The sequence below is a fragment of the Alosa sapidissima genome, chromosome 17 (genome assembly GCF_018492685.1).
Source record: "Alosa sapidissima isolate fAloSap1 chromosome 17, fAloSap1.pri, whole genome shotgun sequence".
NCBI lineage: Eukaryota > Metazoa > Chordata > Actinopteri > Clupeiformes > Clupeidae > Alosa > Alosa sapidissima.
In genome coordinates, this window is record NC_055973.1 from 19296469 (window position 1) to 19309269 (window position 12801).

A 12801-nucleotide genomic window follows, 5' to 3' on the forward strand; every position below is an offset into this window, starting at 1 on the left:
ACCCCCCCCCCGGGAAAAAAAAAGTCTAAGATAGTCCAGTCCGTTAGACCGTTACCATCTCTCCTATAAGCTAACGGTCTAATCTGATTCAATGAGCTGGAGCTAAAGGTGCTACTGTCAGACTCGGCTGGATGAACTGGGGAAAGGTAAAACTCAATTGTTTACCTCAAGGGAAGGTGGAAAACGAGTGTAATTCCCCAAATGGTGGAATATCCCTTTAACCAGCAGGCCCATATGAGAATCACTCTGGTTCCTCTGGTAGCCTGCGGTAGATGATGTGAAAAAAGCTAGAGTCGCCGGAAAGCATCTCTGATGATCAGACCCCCAACCCCCCCTCCCCCTAAAAAAAACCTCGAGGCGCCGAAAAGCACTGTTTGCATCCCTGATACACACACCTCATATACTGTGCACCCATTAGATTTGTTGTTTTACAAATGTTATGATGACCATATATGTTTATATCTCATTATCTTTATTAGAATTCAACCAGAAGATAGAGGGAAAATATATATATTTATATATATTATATAATATATATATATATAAAGGTGCATTTCTGGTTCAGGTTCTAGTCTTTTGCATCTAGATGCAGCGTTATAATGACCAATCTTACAACGGGGAAGCTGAAGCCGGTTGGCTCTGACACATTGGTATCAGAAGTGTGAAGGAGATGAGATGACGACACTTTGTGACAGATTGAAGCTCTCATTGTAAAGCTACAGCTGGAAGAGTTCATTGCTCACCTAAAGTGGGAAATGCGTGCCCAAAGGTTTCTATTCAAAGGACCTTGATGAGGCAAGCTGACACTGTATTACCACCTACAGTAGGAATACAACGAAGAGGGTCAGCGGAGACGTACAGTACATTTCAGGCGGCTCCTCCATTTTGCGGCCTGCCAAAATGATCATGACACTGCAGCATCAGTTTTAAGGTGAGCCACGGTCAAGTCAGCTGCTGATCTCGAGATCCCCATCAAAGATGTATCTACCAGCAGCTTCTGCCAGGCCAGGCATGCCCATCAGTGGCCTGGATGGGAACGACAGTTCCATCAAAAGCTTCCCCCTTGGGTCATTGATCATTATAACACTGCTAAAACAATCTAATGGAAGCGTGAGACTGAAATTAGACTTGTATCTGAACAATAACACATTTTATGTGTATTTAAATGGCCTACATATTTCCTGTGTTTTCTGGCCATATTCTAATTAAGAAAGTGAGAAATAAACAATATGGTCCTTATAGCATTGCCGAAATAAAACATGTAAGGTGCCTGAGACAGTACTGTATACACACACACACACACACACACACACAGAAAAGATAGCACACAGCTGAGTTCAGCTCAGAAGCTGAACCGTCAGGCCATCCAGTGCGTAAACACACTCGTATCATTTAGCGCACACACACACACACACATGCTCAGAGAAGCACTGGCATGCGGTCGTGAGGAAACACTGATGGCCTCTGCCTCGCCTCCTTTACACATGGATTACATTACTGCACACACACACACACAAAGAAAACAGAGATGGCTGTCAACATGTTCAGTCAACACAAGGGGAAAGATTTGACTGGGGTCCCTTTCAGTCTGCGGCTGAGTGCTGAGTGCCAGTGACGGATCTGTTTGTTGTTGGACAGTGGACATTAATTAGCATGTTCATTTAAATAAGCCATGTAAATGTGCTAGAGGGAGCCAGCCATACAAGCTAACAAAATCTCCACTAAGCCAGTCAGTCTGTGACAGATCTCAGCGCTGAGCCAACTAGCCTGTGACAGATCTCACCGCTGAGCCAGCCAGCACAAAGACACAGTGCTCATCACAGTCATCTCCCTTCACTCCTTCGTCTCCTAGACTCAATATGAAACTGGAGCTGACATTTTAATGTAGGAATAGACAGGAGAGAGCACAGATAAGAAAGTCACATTTCTCCTCAGAAGACATTTTTATTTGTGTGCATTTCCAGTAAAGCAAAAAGAACCAAAGGAAAACACAGTAACAAAAGGAATACAGCTCTAACCCGGCACGGAGATGGTGAGAATTGGAATGAGATCCATCTCTGCCACAGCTCTGTGATCTGATCTTCGCATTGTTTTATTCTTTCTGAAGATGAATCTGCAGAGTTGGAGTCAGGTCAGGTTCAGTATTGGAGTATACTGTGTGTGTGTGTGTGTGTGTGTGTGTGTGTGTGTGTGTGTGTGTGTTTATGAGTGAGCCTAGAGAGTCCACCTCTGGGTCCAGACTTACTCTGCTTAAGAAACAACTCACTCAGCAGTAGGCAGCCCTGCAGTAGAGCTGGGGCTTGTAGAGGGCTGTGTGTGTGTGTGTGTGTGTGTGTGTGTGTGTGTGTGTGTGTGTGTGTGTTTATGAGTGAGCCTGGAGAGTCTACCTCTGGGTCCAGACTTACTCTGCTTAAGAAACAACTCACTCAGCAGTAGGCAGCCCTGCAGTAAAGCTGGGGCTTGTAGAGGGCTGTGTGTGTGTGTGTGTGTGTGTTAGCTGGTGCCTACATGGGGGTTGGTCAGGCGATGAGCTTTATACAGGAATGCAAGATCTCTAGTCCATGGAGCTCCCGTAGTCTCACCATGTGCCTAATGAGGAAAGAAAAGAAGATATAGATGGATAGACAGAGAGAGGGGGACAGAGAGAGAGAGAAAAAGAGAGAGAGGTTGGAGAGGGAGGGGTGGTGGAGAGGAGATAAAGAGAGGAAAAAGAGAGCGAGAGAGGAGAGGTTGAAGAGAGTGAGAGAACGGAGAGGTTGGAGAAAGAGAGTGAGGGGGTGGATAGAGAGAGAGGAAGAGAAAGAAAGAGAGAGAGAGAGGAGAGGTTGGAGAAAGAGAGGAGAATCAGTTGATCCTGATAAGAGGAAGGATGTGCGATGAATGCTGAACATGTAAATCCCAATTACGGCCAATTCAATGCTACTTGGCAGCAAAATGATCCATTTGTTTCTGAGTGATAGTGTTTTATCTGACAGCCCAGAGAGGTGCACAGATAAGTTGCCGTGGTGGGAACTGTGAAATGGGTTTTGATATGTATCTGATGAGCAGATTAATTCTTGATGATGGAAATCACCAACAGAGCATCTGTACAGCGCGTGGATATCCTCCAAAGGCCATGAGACCTCCCTGGAGCTGAGTGGGGTCTGGATCTGAGAGCTACTGGGGAGTGGTGACCCAGAGTAATCTCCACTACAGCACAGCACTACTAACGTAAACTTCAGCCCTCTGGAGTCATTTCTACTAATGTAAACATCATCCTTCTAGTCATCTCTACTAACGTAAACTTCAGCCCTCTGGACAACGTAAACATTGTCGTAAACATCGTCCCTCTGGAATCAATTCTACTATTGTAAACATTGTCACGTCAACATCACCCTTCTCCGCTCAATCTGAATTTTCATCACCTCAGCTCAACTCGCATAAACATCATTAAAAAAGAGCGGTGTATCATGTTGCATCTTCATACACACCTGTTGCTGTGTGTGTTTCCTCTGAAGCAGCACAGCGTCTCTCCACAACACACACAGCATGATCACAGGATGCTGCGCTGCGGATCAAAACACCCACGCAAAAGACACGTGGAAGCTCGATTTCCCCTTCTTTCACAGGGTTACCCTCTGATTGCAGCACACCGTGTGTTTACCACTTCAGATAAGGTGCTGTTTGATTGACAGAGAGGATGCCAGACCAAAACGTTGAGATGTAGAAATGAATCTGTGTGTGTGTGTGTATGTGTGTGTGGGTGCATGCACACGTTTGTGTGTGGTAAGAGAGAGCAAGAGAGATGGCGGCGATGCGCTGTGTGTGTCTATGTTTGTGTGTGCATATGTGTTCATGTCTGTGTGTGTGGGCGTGGCACTGCTCACCGGGGTTCAGCTTGGCACAGCTCAGCGAGAGCGATGGCGGCATTGCACTGTGTTTGTGTATGTGTGTGTGTGTGTATGTGTGTATATGTGTGTGTGTGTATGAGTGTGTGTAGCGTGGCACTGCTCACCGGGGCTCAGCTTGGCACAGCTTGGCGAGAGCGATGGCAGCGTTGCGCTGCAGGGCATCAGCATTTGCATCGGCAGCAGCATGGCGCAGCAGCAGCAGGACGCAGTCCGTCTCCAGCAGTCCACGGGCCACCCCAGGCACCGACATGCAGTGACCCACACACAGCGCAGCGTTCCCCGCCACACACGCCTCACCCTCACACACCAGACGCCGCAGGACTTGCAGCTCTGCACACACACACACACACACACACACACGCATTCAGATAGAGATAAACACAAACACACACACACACACACACACGCATTCAGATAGAGATAAACACAAACACACACACACACACACACACACACACACACACACGCATTCAGATAGAGATAAACACAAACACACATGCACGCACGCATGCACACCAGAGCTAGTGAGCGAAGCTGAGCAATGCGAATATCCAGCTCCTCGCTCAGGTAGCTGTTCATTTGGCCGCTCCTCCGCTCAAATTCACGTCAGGCTGCTCCACTCAATTTTGCTCCCCACTCCACTTAAAAATCCTCCCGCTCCAGTGAAATCGCTCCACGCTCGCTCCAATTTAAGAGAGGGAGAAATAATCTATAAGCCGAATTGTCACCTTAGAAAACTTCAATCCCAAAGAACCAAGAGCAACGGCAATTTCACTAATAGAGCATTTATTTTAAAAGATAATGCAACACCAATAGTGCAACAACGAACAAGCTTGGCAACGTCAATACACATACAGTAAGCCTCAAACTAAAGGGATCAGTGGGATTAATTGCCTAAAGAATTAGCATCCAAGTTTTACTTCAGTCTTACTTGATATGAAGCATATTTAAATTGCTCACATTTTTCTTTGCTCTCCATAGCACACTCAGGTTTCCACGAAATGTGTCTTCTTAAATTCCAAAATGAATCTTTACTCACTGGAACAGTGTCACCACATAATTGCTCTTGCTCTACATTGTTAGTATCTAGTTGTTTGGTAGGAATAGTACGCTTGCAAGCCCTATGACTTTCAGTTTCCTTTAAAAAATATTTAGCTCCATCCCCATCAACAAACTTACTATGGCCAATATCTTTGAAAATAAATCTTAGTTTAGGAAGACATGAGCGGTATCGGAGCGAAATTGGAGCGGAACAAAGTGGCCGCTCCAGCCTCTAAATTAAAAAGCACTCCGCGCTTCAACAAAATTCCATCCACTTCTCGCTCACGCTCCGCTCCACTCACTAGCTCTTATGCACACACACACACACACACCTATGGATATAGATAAAAACACAGCTTGAGCAGACTCACTCTTGTCCAGGGTGCAGAGCTGTGTCCGTGCGTCGTGGCTGACCGTTGTGCAATGAGCCAGCGCTCTGATGGAGTACTTAGTGCTGTCCTGCCCTGGGGCCTGGGGCAGAGAGAGATAAACAACCCCGTCAGTCCCCCACTGCTACCAACAACTGCCCCACTGCTACCCCACAACTGCCCCAGTGATACCCCACAACTGCCCCACTGATCCCTCATTACTGCCCCACTGATACCCCCTTACTGCCCCACTACTCCAGCATTATGATCAGGCCTCCAGAAACCTCTCAAGGGAAGATTATGAGAGTCATTCATTAAGGATTTAAATGCAGATGTTGGATTTATTAGGGATTTCAATGTGGACGTTTAATAACCAGAGTGATTTATTTAGGGTTGCTAAAAGCAGATGTTCGCAAGATATTTGAACAGCACCTTTAGGATCTTCAGCAGTTTCTTCACAACTCCAGATTGCACAGCTTCCTCAACAGCAGCAGGGGACTGGGGGAAAAGTCTGCTCAACAAACCCACTGCTCTCTGCACACACACACAGAGAGAGAGAGAGAGAGAGAGAGAGAGAGAGAGAGAGAGAGAGAACAAAGAAATTCAGAGAAAATATATGATGACACCTGGTCTGACAAATGTAAGACACACACAATCCCAAAAAGCAGCGGAACACAGAATGCGTCACACACGTGATGACACACGATGAAGCTGGACATATACCGTGTGCCATTGCAGCTGCCCCAGGATTCCCATCACACACACACACACACACTGTATCAGAAGAGCTGTACCGAAGTTGACATGTCAGTGTGTCTTAGACATTTGCAAAAAACTTGGAGAAAAGCCTCAGATCGCAACAGCACACAAGCAAGTCAGCACACACATACTCACTCACTCTCTCTCACACACACACACATCTTGAGGCCTTTGTCTTGAGTCAGTGGAGGTGAGATGACACTCCATCTGTAAGCAGCAGACAGCACACTGCACACGGTCCCTAACAGAAACTCACACACAGTCCCCATCCAGAGTCACACACACACACAGCTGTGTGTTATTTCTTCTCCATATACTATCAGAAACAGTAGGTAGGTGGGCGGTTTGTAAGTCTCGGCATCCACCGTTGTGCCCTTAAGCAAGGCCATTGTAATATAACTGACATGCAAGTCGCTTCGGATAAAAGCTTCTGCTAAATGAAAAAAATGTAAAGGTAGGAGTCATTTCTACTATCAACGCTACGCTCCATGTCAAACCCTTAGGTGGAGGTCAGTTCAAACAAATGAGTTTGTGCACAGGAGAAGGCGGCTGATATATATTATAGTATAGGACTTGGGAGAAGATTGCTTCCATATATTTCAGTTTGGGAGAAGACAGCTAATATATATTACAGTATGGGAGAAGACTGCTTATTTAAGCAATATAGCACGAGTGAGAGTGGGGTTGGTCGTGGATATTCCCACGGGTGTTGTTCGGCCGTAGCCACGAGGCCGGAGGCCGAGTGGCGCAGGCAACAACAGCCGTGGGAATATCCATGACCAATCCCACGATCACGAGTGCTATATTGCTTTTATACAACAATTCTACAACAAACTAAATAATCTGAAAACACCCCATTATTGTTTAAAAATGTTAATTTCGACATCGTTCTTACGCATCAAAAAATAGTTCCCTTTTCAATAGACAGCATCTTGGTTGCTAGGTAACCAACATTCCAGATCCCTCGTTACGGGTCTTGGCGGTCTACATGTCTTCTTGAAAGAAATGTTGAAAGTCGGGCTGAAATCACATTCATATCTAGGTTTGCTGAATGCATGTTACAAGGACAATGGGCCATGTCATGTAAGGGACATGGTACTGCAAAAAAACGGAAACATTGTCTACATTGCAGAACCACTCAACTTTATTAATTTATGGTGAATAAATGTTATATTACTGTGCACAGCCTGACGTGACGATGCTAGCACGTTAGCAGCGGTTAGCTAATTATGCTAACGTTAGTCTCCTCCAAGTGACAATCATATTATACACAATGCTGGCAATGCTAAGAACAATTAGCATCCTCGTTTATCTTACTTACATTGAGTTGACTGTGTGGCTTAATCCACAGATGTGGTGAAGCACTGTTTCGTTATGGTTTGCTAAGGAGTAACCCATTGCTTGAAATAGTGGAGAGCTGGGATGAGAACATTGTGTCAAATCTTCGCATTGTATCGCGGAGTGATTTATTATTAGCTGTGCAAAGTCTGAGTTGAAATGTCCAGGGATATTCCAACTCATGGAACGTCTCTCGGCCAATCAGAAACAAATAAATAGTTCCATAGAACCCAATTGTTGTATAAATATATATATTACACCTCTTACTCTAATGGGCTCTTTAGTGTGAGAAGGTTTGGGTCACAGCTTTCCACAGGCAGTGCAACCTTCTCTATAGAAATGTGATAGAAATGTGCCTTTTCTTCTATTCACAGTTCATAAGGAGTGGATATGACCATAATTCAAACAGTGCCATGACATTGTGTGGTCTACACTGGTCCATGCCTGTGTGAATGTGGAGAGAGAGCTGCTTCCTCAGGGAGCGGGGAGCCGAGCAGCGGCGTGAGAACGAGCTGACGCTTAAACACTCCAGAGCCACTTCAGAGCTGCTGCATTAAAGCGCAGCCATAAAAACCTGGAGAACTAACACCAATCAGCCCTGAGCCGGAGCAGCAGGACGCTTTACTGCCCGATGGTACGTTTACGAGTTTGCTAGAGTGCACACGGGAAGGGGGGGTAGGGGAGGAGAGAAGGGAGGAAAGGGAAGTAGAGGAGGGGAGGAGAGGAGAGGAGAGGGGAGGAGAGGAGAGGAGAGGAGAGGGGGGTAGAGGAGTGGAGAGGGGAGGAGAGGAGAATAGAAGAGAGAGAAGTGGAGCGTGTGTGTGTGCTGTGTGTGTGTAAAAACCTACCTGGCCCACACAGGAGGAAAACCAGACATCTGCTGTGTGTGCGCGAGAGTTTTCAGGACCATGGAGAGCCCCCACGCCCACCCACTCCACCACAATCAGCAAATATTAAACTACTCTCCCACTCTAGAGGCGGGTTAACCCTTTCAGACAGGAAACCAAGCCGTGCTGAGCGACATCGAATCCCTGGCATGGACGAGTAGTAGGAGAGAGCAGACCCGAGTGCAGAAGAGCTTCAGCTGCAGACCATTACCCCCTCCTTGGGAAGGAGGGAGGTGGAGGGGGTGGGTGCTTCACCTGCAGCTGATGCCCAATCAACCCCCCCCCCCCCCACTCCTCTGATGAGGGGTATACATGAGGTGGGGATCAGAGATGGCCCCTCTACCATCTGCTATCAGGAGCAGAGGGAAGGAAGTGATCAGTGTGTGTGTGTGTGTGTGTGTGTGTGTGTGTGTGTGTGTGTGTGTCTGTGCATGTGTGTGTGTGTGTCTGTCTGTGAATGTGTGTGTTAGAGAGTGAGAGAAACGGTAGCCAGAAAAAACTAGACCCAACCAAATTATAAACACTTAAAATCACACAATCTACTGGAGCGAAGTCCCCTCATTACAATGCTATTCGGCCGTACCATATGAATACACACCACCTGCTTACTTGAGTATAATAAAACACTTAAACCATGACCGTGTACAGACTCATGGAGAGAGGCAGACACAGACAGACAGACAGACAGACCTGGACAGACACAGACACAGACAGACCCAGATGCCCTGAGAGAAGAGGCTATGGTACCACTGCAGCCTGGGGGCTGTCGAGACAAGAGTTGCACTTCCGGCTCTTGCGGCATGCACTTAATATGCTGAAATCAGAAAACTTTCATTCATTAAATCAAATTCAATTATCCCATCCCTGAGTTTTTTAAACAAATGAGGCAAAATTGCAATATATTCTGTCATAACCTGAGGGACAACTAGTGAGGTCACAGCTACCCCCAAAAAACCCTCCTTCTATGTTTGTTATTATTGTCAGAATTGTATTTTGTTGCTTTATCTTTTTCTATTGATTTCCCAATTATGTTGTTTCTTATTATCATATTTATCATATTTGTGGTATGTAATAGATAGATAGATAGATAGATAGATAGATAGATAGATAGATAGATAAAAGAGAATAAATTATAAGATGTAGATGTTATGACCACAGTCTAGATTGTGTAGGATGTTTGTATGCATTTAATGTGTGTGTATGTAATTGAGATTTGGCAGTAATGTTACTGAAATGTTCATGCCAATGAAGCTTTCTAGAATTTAATTGAGAGAGGGATAGAGAAAGAGAGAGAGAGAGAGAAACCGACAGGGGAGGGGGGTCTGATGGCTCTCAGTATGAGCACACATGAAGACACCAGTGGCTTTAACACAACCTGAGTCTCCGTCTCAGACGAGTCCCAACACTGTGGAAGACATCATGTCTTACCCCCGTCCCTAAGAAGCCACACCCAAGTGAGCTTAATGACTACAGGCCTGTCACTCTAACATCATACGTGATGAAGACAATGGAGCGACTGGTCTTGTGCATACTCAGACCCCAAGTACGCCATGCACTCAACCCGCTACAGTTTGCATACCAGGAGAAAGTGGGCGTTGACGATGCCATCACTTACTGTATCTCCTACACAGGACACATTCTCACCTAGACAAGGGGAAAAGTGCTGTGAAAATCATGTCCTTTGATTTCTCAAGTGCTTTTAACACCATCCAATCCCTCAGGCTGGGAGACAAGCTCTTGCAGATGGGTGTGAACGCTCACCTGGTATCCTGGATTACAGATTACCTGACCGAGCAGCCACAGTTTGTTAGATTGAAGAACTGTCTCTCAGACACTGTGATCAGCAGCACCGGAGCTCCACAGGGAACTGTGCTCTCTCCAGTCCTGTTCACCCTGTACACATATGACTTCTGCTACAATACTGAGTCATGCCACATGCAGAAGTTTTCGGATGATACTGCAATTGTGGGGTGTGTCAGGGATGGGCAGGAGGATGAATACAGAACCTGGTGGAGAACTTTGTGCAGTGGTGCAAACTCAACCACCTCCAACTCAACACTTCAAAGACCAAGGAGATGGTGGTGGATTTCCGCAGGTCTAAGCCCGCTCAGCTACCAGTCTCCATTGATGGGGTCAATGTGGAGGTGGTAAATACCTACAAGTATCTGGGCTTACAACTGGACAATAAACTGGACTGGTCAGCAAATACTGAAGTCTACAAGAAAGGGCAGAGCAGGCTGTACTTCCTGAGGAGGCTGCGGTCCTTCAATGTCTGCAGTAAGCTCCTCAGGATGTTTTACCAGTCTGTTGTTGCCAGCTTCCTCTTCTATGCTGTGGTATGCTGGGGAGGAAGCACAAAGAAGAAGGATGCTGGGCGACTAGACAGGCTAGTAAGGAAAGCTGGCTCTGTCGTGGGAGCTGAACTGGAGTGCATCACTTCAATATCAGATAAAAGGACCCTGAGCAAACTGATCAACATCTTGGACAATGAATGTCATCCACTCCACAGCACTATTATAAAGCAAAAGAGCTTGATCAGCTGGAGACTTCGCTCACTGAATGCGCAACTGGCAACAGGTGGCACAACTGAAAGGCTGAGGAAGTCATTTTTCCCCAGGGCCATTGAACTGTTCAATACTTCACTAAAGGGAAGAGGAGAGATAGACTTCTCTACATAGTCTGTCTGCCTCTCCACCCTTTCCATGTTTGAGTACTGACTGCCCACTACTGTTTTACTACTGTCCACAGCCTAATGGTTTACTACTTTTTTACTGCTACACTGTTTTTCATGCTATATTAGCACACGACCAATGGCTTCTGCTACAATACTGAATGGCTGTAACCCTATTACCTCAACCTATTCTTGCACTGACATAGTTTTTATATTACCTTGTCTACATTATACATTACTCTCTTATTTGTCCATATTATTTATGCTGGTCTCTAGACCTTATTACTGTTGGACTACTGTTGGGACTACTTTTTGCACCTTCACCATGACACTGAGGGCCAGATGTACTAACGCTTTTGCGCCCATTTCAGGCGTATTTGTTTCGCAATGTGCGTGTAAAATCATTGCGAGGTATGTACAAACAGGCCGCAATGATGTAAAAGCACAAACTGCCTGTCGCGGGAGCTGAAAGTGGCAGATTGCGATTGTCATGTCATGCATATGCATTCATGGGAGGATCCAGGGGAAAGTGGGAGTTTAGCGTAAAAAGATGGGAGGGGAAGAGTAAAGAGCGCCTAGTTATGTATTCCGCGGTATGTACAAAGACTGCTCCTGAAAGCGCACGTCTATTCTGCGCCTAAATACTTCCGCCTTGTAAAAGCAGGTGTTAATCCACATTGCAGTTCAATGCGTCAATAAGAGAACCACTTTCGTTGGCCTTTCGCATGTCTTACTTTCACTTTCACGTCATTCACTTAAACTTTCTTACTTGCTAGATTTGACCAATCTTCCATAGCCTACGTGCACAAGTAGTTTAAGTAGAACTACTGATCTTCATTATCTCCCTGCTTGTTGATATCTTATCATGTATGGTATTATTTCATGATCGCTAAACGTTTGATTCTTTTTAATGTTGTCATCAGTTAACTTCATTCAACTGCGCTTGTAGGCACTGCCATTCTGTTCGTAAATTGCGTTCATGGGCGGAGAAGGGCAGAGAAAGGCGCAGTTTACACTAAGGATTGAACGATTGATAAATACGACGGAAACTTGGGTCTGACAGCGCTCGCAATCTCCGGTGTGTCCATGGCGCTGATAACGCTACGTTCGCAAATGTACGTACATCTGGCCCTCACTCTCTTGAGCACCTTACCATGCACACAGAACTACAGGCCAGTCCTGGCCCTGTCACTCACTCAGCGTCTCATGCTTGATCATCCTCAAGCACACTGTGGATTTTTTTAAATTTAATTTATATAGTATATTTAGTATTTAGTTTTGTTAGTTTTCTTATCTTCTACTGTCTCTATTGTACAGTGGAGTTTTGTTATATATATATATTTATATTATTATATAAGTGCATGTTGTGTGTGATGTCTGAGCACTGAGACTATGCTACTGAGACCTTGAATTTCTATCTATCTCTATCTATCTAACACAGCATCTGTCTGGAATACTGAAACGCGCCACATTCGTATGTGTGCTCTCACCGTGTACCATGTGTGCCTGTGTGTGTGTGTGCGTGCACGTATGTGTGTGCGTGTGTGTGTGTGGTTTCGTTGTGTATGTGTTTTCTTATCTTCTACTGTCTCTATTGTACAGTGGAGTTTTGTTATATATATATATATATATTTATATTTACCCTTTCTGCTGTAAGTGCATGTTGTGTGTGATGTCTGAGCACTGAGACTATGCTACTGAGACCTTGAATTTCCCCTTGGGGATCAATTAGTATCTATCTATCTATCTCTATCTATCTAACACAGCATCTGTCTGGAATACTGAAACGAGCCACATTCGTATGTGTGCTCTCACCGTGTACCATGTGTGCATGTGTGTGTGTGTGC

At 45.5% G+C, this 12801-nt stretch overlaps 1 protein-coding gene across 1 annotated transcript in view; it reads right to left on the reverse strand.

Annotated features, from left to right (window-relative positions):
- Window positions 1-1924: 1924 nt before the first annotated feature.
- ttc12 (tetratricopeptide repeat domain 12) overlaps window positions 1925-12801 on the reverse strand; it is a 33501-nt gene continuing 22624 nt past the window's right edge. Inside the window, exons 18-21 of the mRNA XM_042068453.1 lie at window positions 5732-5833; window positions 5303-5402; window positions 3995-4220; window positions 1925-2589 (exon numbers count right to left, since the gene is read on the reverse strand). Coding sequence (XP_041924387.1) covers window positions 2520-2589; window positions 3995-4220; window positions 5303-5402; window positions 5732-5833 — 498 coding nt within the window. The 3' untranslated portion in view covers window positions 1925-2519. The remainder of the gene's footprint in view (window positions 2590-3994; window positions 4221-5302; window positions 5403-5731; window positions 5834-12801) is intronic.